This window comes from Cyprinodon tularosa, unplaced genomic scaffold (genome assembly GCF_016077235.1).
Source record: "Cyprinodon tularosa strain WSP-4 unplaced genomic scaffold, ASM1607723v1 ctg763, whole genome shotgun sequence".
Classification (NCBI taxonomy): domain Eukaryota; kingdom Metazoa; phylum Chordata; class Actinopteri; order Cyprinodontiformes; family Cyprinodontidae; genus Cyprinodon; species Cyprinodon tularosa.
Window position 1 is genome coordinate 209,500 of NW_024039522.1, and position 19,938 is coordinate 229,437.

Genomic DNA, 19,938 nt, shown 5'->3' on the forward strand with positions numbered 1-19,938 from the left:
TTTCTCAACCCTATAGAAGAGTTTTTCTCGGCATGGCGGTGGAAGGTATATGATCTCCGTCTCCAGGCTGAGGTACCCCTCATCCAAGCCATGGAGGAGGCCTGTTACCAGATGGAGGTAGCAGCAATTCAAGGATGGATTCATCATTCAAGACGTTTCTTTCCAAGGTGTCTTGCTAATGACAACATTGCCTGCGATGTTGATGAAATTCTCTGGCCAGATCCAGCCAGGCGAAGAGACAATGTCTAGTTTGTCTGTTTTGTTTTTGTTTTTTACAGTAAACTTACAGTACAATATGTAAAGTGACATTTTGTTACAGTATTATGAATCTCCATGTCAACATTTTGGGCGTTTTGAGAAATAAATGAGTTTCTTCAGTCTGCAACATTGGTCTTGTGTTTGGTGAATTTACATTATATTTGTACTTTGTTGATGGTAGCCAACTCTAATCATAGGGAAGTAGAAGTGCTAAAAGTGTTTTAGGTTTATCACAGCAGAGTGTAACTCGTGCAAACAGAGTATAGTAATGTGAAACGTGTGTGTTTCATATGGTAACAAAGTGTGGTTTTTAAACAGAAGTGTATAGTTTTTACAAGAGTGTTTAATTATGCAAAGGATCTGTAGTGTTTTGCTAATTGGGTGTAGTGTTTTGAAAACACGGGCCCTGTTTTGAAAATCGTGCTTAAGCAATCCAAAAAAACTGTAAAATCCGACATTCAGAGATTAAAGTCAGAATTCTGAGATTAAAATCAGAATTTCTGAGTTTTATCCCATACTAATCTGAAATAAAATTAAAAAATCAGTTAACTTTTTTTTTTTTTCAGTGGCCCTAATCCTCTTCCGTACATAATGAAAATTTTCTTAAATGAAAAAAAAACTAACGAGTCTATTTTTCAAAATGTAAGGAGAGGAAGTAAAAAGCTGTAAATGACTCTAATAAAGTATAGATAGCCAAGTAAAGTGAGAAAGTATTTGTATTTGTACGCCTCTGGAGAGCGGCCATGTTGGGTTTCTTTGCAGCGCTGCTGCAGGAAGACTTCCAGTATGCACAATAAAACAAAGGCTTTAACATTAATGACTATTTATTGTGAAAACATGCTCAAAATCTTCAGGATGCAAACAGATCGTCAACATTTCTCCTCAGAGAATAAAACTGGAGTTATTGGAAACACGTTTCTGATGTTCAGACTTGTGCCAAGTCTTAATGGCTCGAGCCAAGCTGAGTAAAAGCAGCAATGTGTTGCTCCACAGCTTTGGAGCAATAATAATTGTGCTCATAACAAATAATCAGATATCAATAAAAAATAAGCTCCAGGCGTGTGAGGATGTTGTAATAAAGCAGCAACAGTCCATGGGCAGTCTAAGCTGAAGTGAGGGTGACAAGAGGAAGTGGGTCCGGGCCGGTAGCCAAAAGAGTAACGTTATATGCCTTTCATTCACAGGCAGTATGGCCTCGACCCAAAGCGCTTCTCAAAAACAAGGCCGAGGCTGCATTACTGGTGCGAGCAGAGAGACCTGCGCGCAGCCGAGCACCGATGCACAGAGCCTCGCTGAAAGCAGGATCTGGCTTCAATTATGTGTCGTAGCCAAAGCAATGAAACCAAACCGCAGCCCCAGAACGGCCGGCTCTGCCCACAGGACGCCGGGCCGAACTACAGATACACAGGCTGTGAAAATTTCACAGTCTTTGCCTTCGCTGACATCTGAACACATTCCATCACCTCGAGCAGCGCAGCCGGAGCTTTTGTCGAAAGGCGGGATGAAAACAAAATGGTTGTAATGAAAAGAGATCTTTTGCCGCTTGAGACATGCAGAAAATTCAGGAAGAGCTCAGTTGCAGATGGAGCTGCACGGCAAGAACGCCCCGATTCCTTCACGTCCAGCAGACCGACGGAGAAACAGATTCGCTGTCAGATCCATTCTTTTGATAGAAACTCATCTCCTGTCTTATTTTTAAAAAAGAAGCCGTCAGAGTTAATTAACAGTGCAAAACACAATTCTATCAAAATCAAGCGGCGTCTTAAAAAGGCCGCCGGACAAGCGGCAACAAGCTCCAAGATTCCAGAGGCCTGCCGCCAAGCGCTGACGTTAATAGCTTCAAGATCTGCCGTGCTTTGACATATTCAACAGTATCTACCTTGGCTGTCACAGCTTTTGCTTCCCTTTCAAACTAAAATAATTTCAAGAAGGAAAGATCTCATTCCTGGCATCTGGTTTGCTTCTGCATGGAAAGGTTCCCAGGTGCTATTTTTTTTTCTTCTTCTATTTTTCTGAGGCCAACAACTGATCTACGCTCTAATTCCTCTGAGCTGAAGTTGTTTTTTATTTAACTGGAAAAGAGATCATCAAACTTTAACATTGACAATCTTTTATTTTGGGGTGGATTATCTAAATTAGTGGTCCTTCTAGCTGTCAATCATTCTGGTGATATGTTTACATGAGGCCATCCTCGTGCCAATAGCCATCTTTTTCTTTCAGGCGTATATCTGTGGTGAGCTATCAGTGAAGCTCACCTTTCTCACCGCGGTTCTTTGAAAATGGCCGAGCGTCGGAAGAGAAAATGTGTCAATGAAGTGGATGAGAAGAAAATAAAGCCTTCAGAAGAAGCAGATATATCCCAGAATGCTTTGCGCTGAGAGCTCTCCTCGCAAAGCATTATGGGATTGGCTGTCACAGCAGCGAGCTGTCGCCATAGGCTGCTGCTACCCGACAGCGGCGACTGATAACAAAGATGGCGCAGGACAAACGGGGAAGTGATCATCTGTCTGGACGGTAAGTTTACTGAGTTCACTATAAAGTTCACTATATATTCACCACTCTGTATAGTGATGGAGGAATTTAGGGGTTAGTGCAAACGGTCAGACACAGTAAGCTAGTATGAGCTATGAGAACAGCAGCTTTAAAACAGTGCGTGCACGAGGAGAAATGGGCTCGTGCACACTCTCGCACACGCACTTTTTCAAAATGAAAAGTCCGCTCATATTTAGGATTCAAACTTCTGAAAGTTCTTTAAATGTGAAATGATTCCATCCTGTTCAATAAATGATCAGTGTTTTTAATTCAGAGTAATTTTCATGTGAATGTGCTTTACTGGAGGCATCCATGTTTGTCAAAGAACACTACTGCCACCTACTGGTTAGTGACATTGTCACGGTGCGGTATCGGCTGTTGATCAAGTCCCAGTGCTGTATCTGGTGTTTGTCACAACGCGCTATTATCCAAGTCATCTTGAAAACATTCTTCTTCCAAATGTTGGCTACATATTACGGGTTTTTTCTCTGGCCAGAAGTTCGATGGCAAATCCTCCCTCTTCAAGTTGGCGATCCAACGACCAACCCGTCCGTGGAGGATCAGGAATCAGAAAGGTGGAATAACTCTTTTTTTTCCCCACTTTTACCCGATGTATTCCAGCATCCAGCTGCCATGCACGTGGGCATTGTCAGTTTCACTATAGCTCTGGTGAATTTCAATGGTGAAGTCCTCTGGAAATCTTCAATAATTGTTGTTGATTGCAGATGTGTCTAGTAGTTCCCATTGATTTAGCTTGGAAAGCGGGGAGAATGGCGCTAGGCTTACCGCACCGTGACGTCACTGCTGGAAGATGGCAGGAGGGAGGGGCTACTATATTTGGGCACAAAATGGCCGCTCCCAGACTCAGTGATCATGATGAAAATTCATTAAATCACCGCAAATGTATTAGTTTTAGATATAAATAATGATCCATTGATCATTTCTTGCTGACCAGACTTTCTTTTAAGGCTGGTCTTCTAAAACATTCGTGAAAATCCTCCACAATACCTTTAATCAAATAAAGCTTCATAGTTTATACCTCTATAGAAATATAAATAGATCTAATTAGAAATGTAACTGGATCCATAAAGCCATAGGAAGTACTTCTGGTCTGGTGTTTCTGCGTACAGCTGCGTCACCGATGCCTTAAACTCTGTTGAATCCCTTTCTTCTTTGGTGTAGAAAGTACCCCCGGCTCAGGGACTCAAAATGTATTTACTTCTCTTTCCCATCCTTTCAACCACTGCCTATTCTTCCCCAATCTGTTTCTTGTAAAAACAGTTTTTTCTTTCTTCACTGCTTGGCCAGGAGGAGAGATTGCTGCAAAGTCAACCACTCCTTCCATTCAGCTGCTCTTTTTTTTAGATAAACAACTTTTACCGACTGGCATTAAATGCCTTACTGGCTTTTATCATCTTACATCAGAACTTGGACCGAACTGGACTGAATGTATTTGGATCGGTTTCTGAATAAATGGCTGGATGTGCAGGAATAATTTGGACCGATCGGGTCCAGAGTTGTTTTAATGGATATGAGCTTATCCTGTTTTTCTTCCAACATGTTATATTGCTAGTTTACAGAGGCTGAAGTTCTCTGCCACGCCTCTGAAACATCTCGAACCGTCCAGTGGTGAAACATCAACCTCATCTTCCTAAATCCTCAGCCAGCATCTCGTCCATCACACACTCGGCTCCTTCCTCTCTGCTCTAGATGTAACTCTGGTCCTGATCCTGGCCTGCCTGTGAATTAGGAGGGTTTCAGCGGTTTGCAAAGAAAGGTTTACACGTTGCACATCTTCTCAGTGAAATTTGCAGGAAGCTGTTAGAAGAGCCGATTCCACATCTGCAGGGAAAGCTTTCCAGCGCCGCTGCCCCCGGCGCTCGCCATGTGAGCGTGTTCCTCTCTGTGCAGCTGCCTTTTTTAGAGTTTCACTCCAGCAGTTGATACACCGTAGCTTTGCTTACAGTATGTGCCGGCCCACTGACTGGTGTTTGTCTGTTTGGGAGATACAGCAGGTCTGCGGATCTAAAACAGAAGGCCGAGCCAGTTGCCTGAACTCTGCTCGACTTATTTCTGTGCCAGTTTACAGAAGCAGTCATAAACACTGATAAGGGCGCGTGGAGACAGACTCTTGAAGGAGGAGGAAGGCCAAGGAACCCCGTTCTCCTGTTTGAACCTGCAACCTGAAGAAAAAGGTGGTTGGAGCAATATGGTGCAAAGTGCACGGCTGCTCTATCCGTTTATTCCAGACTTTGTTTGCCTTCTGAGAGTCTAACCGTGGATTTGGCTCCAACCTTTGAAGATGAAGGAGACAGAGTTTATAAAGCTGTTTAAACATCAACCTGACCTTCACTGTGAAGGTTGACCAACCATCTGACAATAAGAAGGGACACCGGAGATCAGAACAAACAAACTAATTAGAATAGTTAAGCAATTTAAACCATTTACTGAGATTTATTATCATTATAATAAAGGATAGCTTCAGCGCTACATAGAACATTCTGTTAGTTGTTGTTTTTTTTATTTGGTTCTCTGTTTTTAAATAAAACCAAACTTGATTTTTTTCCAGTTTCAGTTTATTTCTATAGCTCCAATTCACATCATGTCATCTCAGGTCACTTTCCAGTTCACCAGATCATCCAGTCAGATTGATTCAAAGTTTTCTATCTAAGGAAAACCAGCTGATTGCATCGACTCATTGACTCTTCAGCAATCCCTCACACTAAGCATGCTTGTAGCGACAGTGGAGAGGAAAAACTCCCTTTGAACAGGAAGAAACCTCCAGCAGAACCAGGCTCAGTGTGAGCGGCCATCTGCTGAGGCCCACTGGGGTTCAAGGAGACAGAAGCAGACATAGAAAAAGAAGCATAGATACAAAAGGCAACTGTCAACCAGCTCCACAGGCAGTCAGCCATTATGGACTTGATGTCCGTTTGTTAGAAATCTAGTCGATGTTTCCGCTTTCAAACTCTCTTGTTGTTGCTCCGCAAATGCTTCACCTCATTGGTGCAAAAATGCATGAAAATGCTAAAAAGCAGGTTTCCACACAGACAGACCTGCAGCAGCTGCCTTTAACCAGGAACAGCAGGCCGCAGCAGCATTTAGCACAAGATAACAGCCTCCTCTGTCTTTAAGACACCCCTATGACATCACAGGGCGTAAAAACCAAGTGAAAATGTTTTGTTCTTCCCCAGCGGCTGTGTCTTTAAAACAGGTTTTAATGCAGAGCTTGTTTTCAGCTTCTGTCAGAGCACCTGGGAACAATGTTTTAAACAATGCTGCCTGTTATTTAGAAAGCAGAATTTCAATCACTTAAACCTGTAAATGATGTCAGAAACGGATAAAAACAACATGGAAAATACAGCAAAAAAAGAATGCATTCATGCACTGCTAGTGCCTTATCCTGCTTTAGAGGTAAAAACATGAGAAAATATTGGAAAAAAAGACATTTTGGTAAAAAATGAAAAGGGAGACACGGATTTCTCCTCTTTGGATGCTGATTGGACGGATCTGTCTGAGATGTTGCCTGGTATGTGTGATTATAACAAAGCACCATTCCAAGGTATTCACACCCCATTAACATTGTCGCGTTTAGTCCCATTATGATGCAATGGATATTAATGGGATTTGTTTTGTGAATGGCAAGAATAAAGTAGAGAATAATTGTAAAGTAAAAGAACAATGGAGGAGCAGAATCAGGTGGCAGAAGTTTGTCTTTCAGCTGCGGCAAAAATGACATTTTATTACATTTATATCAGCCACTATTTTGGCCGATGTTGATTGAGTCGCGCGCTAAAATCAGACTTTAAACTGACACCATTGAACTCCATTTACGGCATAAAGAGGGTCAGAGTCCCCTCCATCTACTACAGAGATATATGCCTTTTAAAATGTTCGGGGCCAGTGTTTACATGACTGGTAGCATCTACAGTGTTCTACAGTAGCAGCCATTTAAATTGGCCTTTCCCAGTAAAAACCCAGCTGAATGGCAGCAATATCCCCCCAACTTCCAGCCACTGGCCTCCTCCTGGGCATGCATATTGTTTTACTCTGACTCCAGTATCACTGAATTACAGGGTCTGACCAGCAGATGGCGCTTCTCTTTAGATCTTAATGTCCACAAATCATGAGAGAAAGAATATTTTAGATGTTTAAAAAGGAATTGTAGGGGACCAACCAATGACCAGTCAAGGACCAACCAAGTACCAGTTAAGGACCAGCCAAGGACCAGTTAAGGACCAGTTAAGGACCAGTCAAGGATCAGCCAAGGATCAGTCAAGGATCAGCCAAGGATCAGTCAAGGACCAGTCAAGGACAGGTCAAGGACCAGTTAAGGACCAGTTAAGGATCAGCCAAGGATCAGTCAAGGATCAGCCAAGGATCAGTCAAGGATCAGTCAAGGACCAGTCAAGGACCAGCCAAGGATCAGTCAAGGATCAGTCAAGGATCAGTCAAGGACAGGTCAAGGACCAGTCAAGGATCAGTCAAGGACCAGTCAAGGACCAGTTAAAGGAATAGTACACCCAAAACATGATTAGCCTTCATTTTCTACTCACCTCCATGCTGAACAACACTCTGGAGTACTTTTTTGATATCTCAAATGCATCTGGAGATCTGGGAGACTTCTTGCTGTCTGCTGACATTCAAATAATGGAGGTCTATGGCGCCCGAGACAGAAAGGTCCACAAAAGTCCACAAAAACTTGTCAATATTCCTCCATACTGCTCGTCCAATGTAATCCAAGTGTCCTGAGTGGGTAGCATCCAGAATTTACTCGAAACGAAGTCATTTAGAACGTTTTAGAGCCTAAACAGTAGTGTATAGGATTTCCTAATAGCGCCCCCATGCGCGCTCACGATTCTACGGAAGCCGGCAGACCAAACCAGCGCATTCAGCTCGGCAAAGAACTCATGCTCTTCCTCAACACTGAAGTCCTCAGACATTTTTCTTTCGTTGTTTCTTTCTTTGCACAGGTAAACAGCACATTTCTTCTTCTACGCTTGCATTATCGGCAGACCAGACGCTGAATGCGCACTTCCTTCCGGTTTGGTCTGCCGGCTTCTGTAGAATCGTGAGCGCGCATGGGGGCGCTATTAGGAAATCCTATACACTACTGTTTATGCTCTAAAAACATTCTAAATGACTTCGTTTCGAGTAAATTCTGGATGCTACCCACTCAGGACACTTGGATTACATTGGACGAGCAGTATGGAGGAATATTGACACGTTTTTGTGGACTTTTATGGACCTTTCTGTCTCGGGCGCCATGGACCTCCATTATTTGAATGTCAGCAGACAGCAAGAAGCCTCCCAGATCTCCAGATGCATTTGAGATATCAAAAAAGTACTCCAGAGTGTTGTTCAGCATGGAGGTGAGTAGAAAATGAAGGCTAATCATGTTTTGGGTGTACTATTCCTTTAAGGACCAGTTAAGGACCAGCCGAGGACCAGCCGAGGACCAGTTAAGGACCAGCCAAGGATCAGCCAAGGATCAGTCAAGGACCAGTCAAGGATCAGTCAAGGACAGGTCAAGGACCAGTCAAGGATCAGTCAAGGACCAGTCAAGGACCAGCCAAGGATCAGTCAAGGATCAGTCAAGGACCAGTCAAGGACCAGCCAAGGATCAGTCAAGGATCAGTCAAGGATCAGTCAAGGACCAGCCAAGGATCAGTCAAGGATCAGTCAAGGACAGGTCAAGGACCAGTTAAGGACTAGTCAAGGACCAGCCGAGGACCAGTTAAGGACCAGCCAAGGATCAGCCAAGGATCAGTCAAGGACCAGTCAAGGACCAGCCAAGGATCAGTCAAGGATCAGTCAAGGACAGGTCAAGGACCAGTTAAAGACCAGTCAAGGACCAGCCAAGGACCAGTTAAGGAACAGCCAAGGACCAGTTAAGGACCAGTCAAGGACCAGCCAAGGACCAGTTTAGACCAGCCAAGGACTAGCCAAGAACTAGCCAAAGACCAGTCTAGGACTAGCCAAGGACCAGTTAAGACCAGTCAAGGACCAGTTAAGGACCAGTTAAGGACCAGTCAAGGACCAGCCAAGGACCAGTTAAGACCAGTCAAGGACCAGCCAAGAACTAGCCAAGGACCAGCCAAGAACTAGCCAAGGACCAGTCAAGGACTAGCCAAGGACCAGCCAAGAACTAGCCAAGGACCAGTTAAGACCAGTCAAGGACCAGCCAAGAACTAGCCAAAGACCAGTCTAGGACTAGCCAAGGACCAGTTAAGGACCAGTTACGGACCAGTCAAGGACTAGCCAAGGACCAGTTAAGACCAGTCAAGGACCAGCCAAGAACAAGCCAAAGACCAGTCAAGGACTAGCCAAGGACCAGTTAAGACAAGTCAAGGACCAGTTAAGGACCAGTTAAGACCAGTCAAGGACCAGCCAAGAACTAGCCAAGGACCAGTCAAGGACTAGCCAAGGACCAGCCAAGAACTAGCCAAGGACCAGTCAAGGACTAGCCAAGGACAAGCCAAGGACCAGTTAAGGACTAGCCAAGGACCAGTTAAGACAAGTCAAGGACCAGTTAAGGACCAGTTAAGGACCAGTCAAGGACCAGCCAAGGACCAGTTAAGACCAGTCAAGGACCAGCCAAGAACAAGCCAAAGACCAGTCAAGGACTAGCCAAGGACCAGTTAAGACAAGTCAAGGACCAGTTAAGGACCAGTCAAGGACCAGCCAAGGACCAGTTAAGACCAGTCAAGGACCAGCCAAGAACTAGCCAAGGACCAGCCAAGAACTAGCCAAGGACCAGTCAAGGACTAGCCAAGGACCAGCCAAGAACTAGCCAAGGACCAGTTAAGACCAGTCAAGGACCAGCCAAGAACTAGCCAAAGACCAGTCTAGGACTAGCCAAGGACCAGTTAAGGACCAGTTACGGACCAGTCAAGGACTAGCCAAGGACCAGTTAAGACCAGTCAAGGACCAGCCAAGAACAAGCCAAAGACCAGTCAAGGACTAGCCAAGGACCAGTTAAGACAAGTCAAGGACCAGTTAAGGACCAGTTAAGACCAGTCAAGGACCAGCCAAGAACTAGCCAAGGACCAGTCAAGGACTAGCCAAGGACCAGCCAAGAACTAGCCAAGGACCAGTCAAGGACTAGCCAAGGACAAGCCAAGGACCAGTTAAGGACTAGCCAAGGACCAGTTAAGACAAGTCAAGGACCAGTTAAGGACCAGTTAAGGACCAGTCAAGGACCAGCCAAGGACCAGTTAAGACCAGTCAAGGACCAGCCAAGAACAAGCCAAAGACCAGTCAAGGACTAGCCAAGGACCAGTTAAGACAAGTCAAGGACCAGTTAAGGACCAGTTAAGACCAGTCAAGGACCGGCCAAGAACTAGCCAAGGACCAGTCAAGGACTAGCCAAGGACCAGCCAAGAACTAGCCAAGGACCAGTCAAGGACTAGCCAAGGACAAGCCAAGGACCAGTTAAGGACCAGTCAAGGACTAGTCAAGGACTAGCCAAGGACCAGCCAAGGACTAGCCAAGGACCAGCCAAGGACTAGCCAAGGACTAGCCAAGGACCAGCCAAGGACCAGCCAAGGACCAGTCAAGGACTAGCCAAGGACCAGCCAAGGACTAGCCAAGGACTAGCCAAGGACTAGCCAAGGACCAGCCAAGGACCAGCCAAGGACCAGCCAAGGACCAGTCAAGGACTAGCCAAGGACCAGCCAAGGACCAGTAAAGGACCAGCCAAGGACCAGCCAAGGACCAGCCAAGGACCAGTCAAGGACTAGCCAAGGACCAGCCAAGGACCAGCCAAGGACCAGCCAAGGACTAGCCAAGGACCAGTCAAGGACTAGCCAAGGACCAGCCTAGGACCAGCCAAGGACTAGCCAAGGACTAGCCAAGGACCAGCCAAGGACCAGCCAAGGACCAGCCAAGGACTAGCCAAGGACCAGCCAAGGACCAGCCAAGGACCAGTAAAGGACTAGCCAAGGACCAGCCAAGGACCAGCCAAGGACCAGTAAAGGACTAGCCAAGGACTAGCCAAGGACCAGTCAAGGACCAGCCAAGGACCAGTAAAGGACTAGCCAAGGACCAGCCAAGGACCAGCCAAGGACCAGTCAAGGACCAGCCAAGGGACCAGCCAAGGACCAGCCAAGGACAAGCCAAGGACCAGCCAAGGACCAGCCAAGGACTAGCCAAGGACTAGCCAAGGACCAGCCAAGGACCAGCCAAGGACCAGCCAAGGACTAGCCAAGGACCAGCCAAGGACCAGCCAAGGACCAGCCAAGGACCAGTAAAGGACTAGCCAAGGACCAGCCAAGGACCAGCCAAGGACCAGCCAAGGACTAGCCAAGGACCAGCCAAGGACTAGCCAAGGACCAGCCAAGGACCAGCCAAGGACCAGTAAAGGACTAGCCAAGGACCAGCCAAGGACCAGCCAAGGACCAGCCAAGGACTAGCCAAGGACCAGCCAAGGACTAGCCAAGGACCAGTCAAGGACCAGCCAAGGACCAGCCAAGGACCAGCCAAGGACCAGTAAAGGACCAGCCAAGGGACCAGCCAAGGACCAGCCAAGGACCAGCCAAGGACCAGCCAAGGACTAGCCAAGGACTAGCCAAGGACCAGCCAAGGACCAGCCAAGGACCAGCCAAGGACCAGCCAAGGACCAGCCAAGGACCAGTAAAGGACTAGCCAAGGACCAGCCAAGGACCAGCCAAGGACCAGCCAAGGACCAGCCAAGGACTAGCCAAGGACCAGCCAAGGACTAGCCAAGGACCAGCCAAGGACCAGCCAAGGACCAGCCAAGGACCAGCCAAGGACTAGCCAAGGACTAGCCAAGGACCAGCCAAGGACCAGTAAAGGACCAGCCAAGGACCAGCCAAGGACCAGTAAAGGACCAGCCAAGGACCAGCCAAGGACCAGTAAAGGACTAGCCAAGGACCAGCCAAGGACCAGCCAAGGACCAGCCAAGGACCAGCCAAGGACCAGCCAAGGACTAGCCAAGGACCAGCCAAGGACTAGCCAAGGACCAGCCAAGGACCAGCCAAGGACCAGCCAAGGACCAGCCAAGGACCAGTAAAGGACCAGCCAAGGACCAGCCAAGGACCAGCCAAGGACCAGCCAAGGACCAGTAAAGGACCAGCCAAGGACTAGCCAAGGACCAGTAAAGGACTAGCCAAGGACCAGCCAAGGACCAGCCAAGGACCAGCCAAGGACCAGTAAAGGACCAGCCAAGGACTAGCCAAGGACCAGCCAAGGACTAGCCAAGGACCAGTAAAGGACCAGCCAAGGACCAGCCAAGGACCAGCCAAGGACCAGCCAAGGACCAGTAAAGGACCAGCCAAGGACTAGCCAAGGACCAGTAAAGGACTAGCCAAGGACCAGTAAAGGACTAGCCAAGGACCAGTAAAGGACTAGCCAAGGACCAGCCAAGGACCAGTAAAGGACTAGCCAAGGACTAGCCAAGGACCAGTAAAGGACTAGCCAAGGACCAGCCAAGGACCAGCCAAGGACTAGCCAAGGACCAGTAAAGGACCAGCCAAGGACCAGCCAAGGACCAGCCAAGGACCAGCCAAGGACCAGTAAAGGACCAGCCAAGGACTAGCCAAGGACCAGTAAAGGACTAGCCAAGGACCAGCCAAGGACCAGCCAAGGACCAGCCAAGGACCAGTAAAGGACCAGCCAAGGACTAGCCAAGGACCAGCCAAGGACTAGCCAAGGACCAGCCAAGGACCAGCCAAGGACCAGCCAAGGACCAGCCAAGGACCAGTAAAGGACCAGCCAAGGACCAGCCAAGGACCAGCCAAGGACCAGCCAAGGACTAGCCAAGGACCAGTAAAGGACTAGCCAAGGACCAGCCAAGGACCAGCCAAGGACCAGCCAAGGACTAGCCAAGGACCAGCCAAGGACTAGCCAAGGACCAGTCAAGGACCAGCCAAGGACCAGCCAAGGACCAGCCAAGGACCAGCCAAGGACCAGTAAAGGAAAGTGGGGACATGTTGAGTGTCTACCACTGTACATATGCTGTGGTTTGGTGGGAGCCTCCAGCAGGTTCTGTCCTGGAGCAGCTTCTGGACGTCGCTGAGGAGGCGGGCGTGGAAAGGTTGCTGGTTTATCTAACATAGAGCTGTGACGCTCTGAGGAGCAATGAGTAACAGACTGCAGCTCCATCAGTGCAGGAATGAGCATTTCTAGGTCCTTCATCTCCTCAGCCATTAGAATCTTAAACAATAATCGAGAACATTGAGCTTTCTATGTCTTAGATTCTTATCTCCTTTAGAATATAACCTCAATGCATTGATTTACCTTTACCTATGTATCCCTCAGACATTAGAGAATTCCCTGAATGGGAAAATTATTCAGCAACTATTTGATTTGCAGGCGGATGTTCAGCACTACTCTTCTCATTCTGCCTTCTGTGACGCCTTCTTCTGTGCACAGCCCTTCCCCGGACCCCAGTGCAGCGTTCAGAGTCGCTACATTCACTCAACGTGCCCTCCTGATTTTCCTGGATCATTCTTCATACGCTACGTTCCCAAACACCAAGTTAACTACACAAAAATCTATTTTACATCACCACTGGCATCCAGCTTAATGCAGCCATAATAATTTCCCTCCTCCTGCCAGTGCTGCAGCTAAACTGGTTGCCCCGGGAGACATTGCTTTGCTGCAGAGAGTCAATAAACCAAATGGATTGAGATGCACGCAGAAGAACGGTTAAATGACCTCTAAGGTCCCGGTGGAGGAAATCAGCAAAGTGCCACAAAACCCAAAGCAGGAATGCAGCGTTTTAAAAGAAGTCTGCTGCAACTTTTCCGTGTTTTTTCCTCCTCGGTTTAAAAACGTGACAGAATGTAACGGCGTCACGTATCAGCAGGTGATGCAACAATTGCTGGTGAAAGAACAGAAGCAGGAAAATCTGCTCTAAAATGGGAAACTTTGTGTAATTTTCTTCAACATGTTCATGTTTTCTCTGTGGAAAACAGGAAGTGAATGTTTGATTAATGTTTGATTCATTTACACATTGCTATTTATTTGTTTTACTTTTAATTTTGCAGAACGTTTTAAAAATCATAAGTAATCTTTTTTTATTCTAACCATACTGGACAACATTTAATAATAACGGAGAAGCTGAGGTGATTTATCTAGACGAAAACCATTTCTAATCCACTGATCTCTATCATTCAGTGGATTGCTGATTGGCCGAATAAAGTGAAGCCACCGTCCGCCATGTTGGTACTCCCCACCCTCACAGAAACACGCAGTAATATTGCCTCCCTGTGCAGCATTCGGCTGCCAAAACCAGCAGTTTTCTGGCTGCAGGAAGACGTTCCACAGGTCATTTCCCAGTCAGTGGGATACTTTAAAGTGATCTTCATTGAAAAGTACAGTGCTTTTCCTTCAAAAAGAAATTCAATGTGACCCAAAACGTTTGAAAGGTGTAGTAAATAACAAATTCAAAGCAATCAAACTGCTTTGAAAACAAATATTTAAAGACAAAGTGTATCTGTGTTCTTGCAGCTACTGAGCCAAATAATTTTACTGAAATTACTTTTCAAGATATTTATGTCTCACACCTACAGAACAATAAATCATTGGTGATTTATACTTTAACATCTGCATGCATCATTTAGGGAGGTAACATTGGATCACTGCTTCAGCTCCTTCAGTTATTTACTGTCACAGGTAGGAGCTTCGGCTGGAGAGGAAATGTTGGAGCCGCTATGATTTAAGGAGGACCGACCCTCGTACGCTGAAATTAGGACCGGCCCACCGGTCAAATGGTGGACCCTAACCCTAACCGTAACCCGGTATCACAGATTACCATTCCCAGCCTGCTTCCTGCTACATTTGGTATAAAACCTCCACTGACGTAAAATTTAACACCAACCCGAGTGCATTTGGTCCCACTCTGAATTAGCATTAAATTTACTCTCTACATGGTGTAGATCTACCTCCAGTTGTTATAATAACTATAAAAGAGTCAATGTAATTTGACACTACATTTTTAATTTACTGTGAATAAAAAATAGCCAGAATGATTAGTTCAGCTGCTTTATAGAATAAACCACAGGAACTGTTCATCCACTGAATATTTCTCAACATTTTAGATCTTTGACTCAAACAAAGATCTAAAATTTATAGAATCGGTCTTTGAGGATGCAGATATTGGGATACACCAGCTTTCATGTTTGTTTGTCCAGTTTTGTGTCACAGTAATATCTGACCAGCTGCACGGATCAAACGCAGACTGAAATATCGGCTCTAAATGACCGGCAGATCAGAATCTCAGAAAATCTGACTTTTTTTTTTAATCTAATTCGCCAAAAATAGACTTTTTTTTAAATCTGTCAACTATTTTTCAACATCAGTGCATCAACAAACAGAATCTAGATCAGATAAGTTTACTAACAACTTTTTATCATCCCATTATAAAGTCACGATAAAGACAATATTCACTGATACTATGAGAAAATTAGGCAATATTTTTATTTGTTGCTGATTTTATTAATATCATTAAATTTTTTAAATGTTGAATGAATCAAATAAATCTAAATATGTTGGTTTCTGTTGGTGGAGACATTGGTCATCAGCCATGACGGTTCCCTTTAATCCAAATAAATAGATCCTGAGGTAATTTCTGCCTGATCTGGTCTCAGAGGAATGCTGGAACCAAACTTCTCCACCAAATAATATAAATATTTACTAATAAACAAGTTCAAAGAGTTTTCCTTTAAGATCAATCACCGCTGCACTGCAAAAACAATCTAAAGACAAGTCAAAAATGTATTAAATTAAGTGTATTTACCCTTAATTTGAGTATCTTAATAAGATGATATGCCAATGAAATGAGTATTTTTACTCTTAAATTGCACTTAAAATAAGACAATGTTATTGTTTTCTCTAATTTTAAATGTAAATCATCTTGTTGAATTGGTAAATTGTCTCACTTACCTCCTTAATTTAAGAACAAATGCATTTCTTTAATAAAAAATGACTCATTTAGACTTTTTGCAGTGTGTTACCCAGTAAAGTCCTTTTTGATTAAATATAAAAAGTTCATTGACAGGGCCGGTTCTAGGAGTGGATGTTGAGGGCTGCTGAGCACCCAGAGAACTGTGTGCCCACAGACCAAGACTCATTTCGCTCTTTTCTACTCAGATTTCTGAAACTTGTTCAGTGCGTTTTACTAACGACTGACTCCATCATTCCCTAACGCATCGTATCTGAGAGGTGAGCCAAACAAGCAAAGCAAGAAGCTTTTAAATCAACTAATTTCATGCAAACCTTTGAATCACTTTTCATGAAATGAGTTTTCTCTTTTGTGCCAAAATGGTTTCCATGATAAATGTAAAATAATCAACTGAATGAAATGTTTTTATGCTGCTATTCTTCCTTTCCCTTTGCTCCTCTGCTCCTCCTTCTACACACTGTAAAAAAGATCTAGAAATAAGTAAACATTTCTTAAATAAAGTGTATTTACTCTTAATTTGAGTGGGTAAATGAAATGCTTTGCCAATGGAATGAGTATTTTTAAAAGAAGTTATTTAGATTAAATGCACTTAAAATAAGACAATGCAATTGTGTTTTCTTATTTTAAATGTAAATCGTCTCGTTCCATTGGCAAAATATATCCTTTACCTCCTCAATCCAAGAGCAAATGCACTTATTTTAGGAAAAAATTAGTTATCTAGATTTCAATTTTTTCCAGCGCACCTCTCCCTCTTTAGGCTGGTAATCATAAAATGGTTTATAAATTTAAAAACAAGTAACGGAAATAAATGAAAAACGATTTACTAACGATTAGATTAGATACTGATATTAAGTGGTGGCATTAAAGCACCTCACTGGTGAACATTTCACCAACACACCATCAGTAGGTGCAGAAATCTGACTGATCATTTCAGAAACCCCTGAATGCATCGTTTCCCTCAAAGCCTTTTAGTTAAGGAGCTCCATCAGGCTGGTTTACTTGTCTTTTTTGTTTATTATTATTTTTTCTGTTGAACTAGAAAATTATTGAAGGGGTTAAATATGTTTTTTAATTAATTAATGTATAGTTTTTAAGATGTCCTAGTTTCTCTTTTTTTGTTTGTGTATTTTAAAAAGTGCATACAGTACAAAAACTTTAATTTTAGGATTTCTTCAGCTCCCTGAAAATGGGCTAAAAACGCCTTTGGACTAAATAAAAGCTGCTGTTTCTGCAACATTTACCTGTTTTGGTTCTGTGAGTGAACCTGGCAGCTACGGCAAGCTGTTCGTCACTCTGGACAATATTTAGAACAAATTTCAACTTTATTTAAAGGAGGATTCTTTTTTTTTTTGGAATCACAAAATATCTATTAAAAAAAAGAACATTCTGACCATTTAATCTTATCCAATCTTTTGCTATTTTTGGACAAGTTTTATATCCACAGATATAAACTTATTCTGATTAAACCCTCATGTTTCTCTTTTTTAAAGGAAACAATAACTTATGTTTCTTCATCGTTCTCCTCCAATAACAAAAAGGCTGTTAAAACTTAATTCTCTAAATTCAAAAAGTAATTATATAATCCCTTTAAAAAACTTTATTAAACACTATTTTACTTTTATTCGGTTATTTGTTTATGTATTATTATTATTATTTTTGTGGTGATTATTAAATTGTACTAAAATAAAGTGTATTTTAAAAAGAATAAAAAAAAAACACCTAAATAGACTTTTAAAGTGAACTTTTTGTGAATTCTAGATGTTTTTTCTACCTCAACCTCTAAATTTAGTTTTTAAGATGTCTAATTTTTTTTTTTTTTTTCTATTTTAAAAAGAGCATAAAGTATTAAAAACTGCTCATATTTTAGGGGTGTTTTGATTCAAATGAGGGATTTTCTTCAGCTCCCCGGAAACTGGCCTAAAAACGCCAATGGACTTAAAGATTAAAGCTGATGTTTCTGCAACATTTACTCTCAGTCTGTTTCTCACCTGTTCTGTGAGCACACCTGGCGGCTATGGCAAGCTGTCTGTCGCTTCATTCGGGACAATATTTATGACAAATTTTAACTTTATTTTAAGAATGTTTTATTTGGAATCACAAAATTAAAACAGAACTTTCTGACCATTTAATCTTTTGCAACTGTTGGCCGACTTTTATATCCTAAAACGTTAAATTATTCTGATTAAACCCTCGTGTTTCTCTTCTCCTCCAATAATAAAAAGGCTGTTAAAACTTCAAGTATTTATATAATCCCTTTACATGCTTCTATGTGCAGCTTTACTATTTTTACTTTTATTCAGTCATTTTTAATGTATTATTATTTTTGTGGTGTGTGTTAAATTGCAGTTATTATCTTTCCGTATTATAAAGAATTTTCTAATAAAAATATATTTAAAAAAGGAACAAAAAGAACCTAAATAGACTTTTAAAGTGAGCTTTTTGTGAGTTCTGGATGCATTTTCTACCTTTCTCCATCTTTTCAGACTTTATTATCTTTCATTATTATTATTATGATCAGTGTTCTAATAAAGATGCGCTCATCCAGCCGCGCGCACAGACTCACCCACGCACTCGTTGGCCTCGCGCGCCGTGGCTCTCTGCCACGGCCTGTCGTAGTGGAAGGGTTTGCACCTGTCGCACTCCGGCCCCGCGGTGTTGTGCTTGCACTCGCACACCAGGCTGCCGTCCCGGTCCTTGACGCAGCGGGACGCGTGCCCGTTGCACTTGCAGCGGCCGCCGACCTGCAGGTCCGACACGGAGTAGAAGTAGGAGTCCCGCGCCAGCTCCGAGTCGTCCTCGTTCTCGTCGCCGAACGTGTGCAGGCGGCTGAAGGTGATTCTGATGTCCGTGGCCGTGACCCAGTCCTGCAGCACCGGGGAGCTGTCGAAGTCGTGCGCGGACGGGCGGCCGTCCAGCGTGCTGAAGGCGATGAGGCCGCCGCTCAGCGGGAACATGTCGGTGTGGGAGTCCGTGCAAACGGCCTCCTGCTCGTTCTGCTTGGTGATCGCCGCCCTGTTGGGCTTGTTGTACATCTTCCTGCACTGCGTGGAGTAGAACTGGAAGGGTACCCAGGTTTTCCCGTAGTCCATGGACTTGGAGATGAGCATGGACTCGGGGCGCGGGGAGCAGAACTGCAGGCTGACGTAGGTCACCTCAAACTTCTTCCCCAGGGACAGACTCAGGGTGACGTTCTGCGGGAACTGGACGAAGTTGTCGGACTGCCAGCAGGTGAGGTTGTGCGGGTTGTTGAGGTCCGTCAGGTATGCGGGAGGGTGGCCCCGCTTGGGGTCGGACGCGTCGCAGGTGTGACAGTCGCGGCTCCGCTCCTGGTCTCCTTTCTCCGCGGAGGTCACCACGCAGAAGCGGCTCGGCGTCCTGCCGCAGGTGCTGGACACCTTCACCTCCTTCCCGAAGGCGGCGTTGACGAAGTCCGGGATGCAGCGCCGCGGGTTCCCGTGCTCGTCGTAGCAGGGGTCCGGGGGGGCGGTCTGCGCCGCGAACAGGCTCATCATCCCGTAGCCGCCGGACGCGCTGCGCCACAGCAGGGAGGCGGCGAGCAGCGCCGGCAGGACGGCGTCCAGAACCCGGATCATGGTCGGTCTGTGGCTGCAGGAGGGGGGGTCACATGAATTAAACTCATTAGAATAATAAAAAACTTTTCAAGGAATCCACTAAGATAAGATCATCTTACCTAGAAGCGGGTTTTAGAAAATGATCCTCAGATTCTGTTTCTGCTGAACTTCAGAGGCGCTTCTAGTCAGAGTCGCTCCTTCTGCTGCAGGTCTTTTCTAAACTCCTTTCTCTCCCCCTGTCGCTCTTTCTTACAGGGATTTCTGCTTGGACCCATGCATGAGGTCAGCGCATCCCGATGGGGGTGGGGGGGCAGTGGTTCTACCACCAGGGGGCCAGGAGGGGGGCCAGCCTGTTTTCATGGGGGGACAAAAAAGCATGGAATAAAAAAACAGGGCAAGAGATTCAAATATACATAGAGAGCTGCATGAAGGGAAATTTCAATTCCCTTTCCTTGATTTTGACTTAATTTAAGTTAAAGTTACAGTTTTCTCAAGAACTCAAGAAAAAAAAAACTGATAAATTCAGCTTTATTTTTATTATTTGTTTGGGAAAAAATAATTTATCAGATAAAAACTGGGATATATCTCAATCCCACTGAGGCAATCACCTTATTGTTTTTGAATAATTAGTAAAATAGAAATTGTAAA

At 44.6% G+C, this 19,938-nt stretch overlaps 1 protein-coding gene across 1 annotated transcript in view; it reads right to left on the reverse strand.

Annotated features, from left to right (window-relative positions):
* ntn1a (netrin 1a) overlaps nt 1–19,554 on the reverse strand; it is a 140,349-nt gene extending 120,795 nt beyond the window's left edge. The window contains exons 1-2 of the mRNA XM_038270507.1: nt 19,410–19,554; nt 18,282–19,324 (exon numbers count right to left, since the gene is read on the reverse strand). Of these exons, the coding sequence (XP_038126435.1) occupies nt 18,282–19,311 (1,030 nt within the window). The 5' untranslated portion in view covers nt 19,312–19,324; nt 19,410–19,554. The remainder of the gene's footprint in view (nt 1–18,281; nt 19,325–19,409) is intronic.
* Between the last annotated feature and the right edge of the window lie 384 nt (nt 19,555–19,938).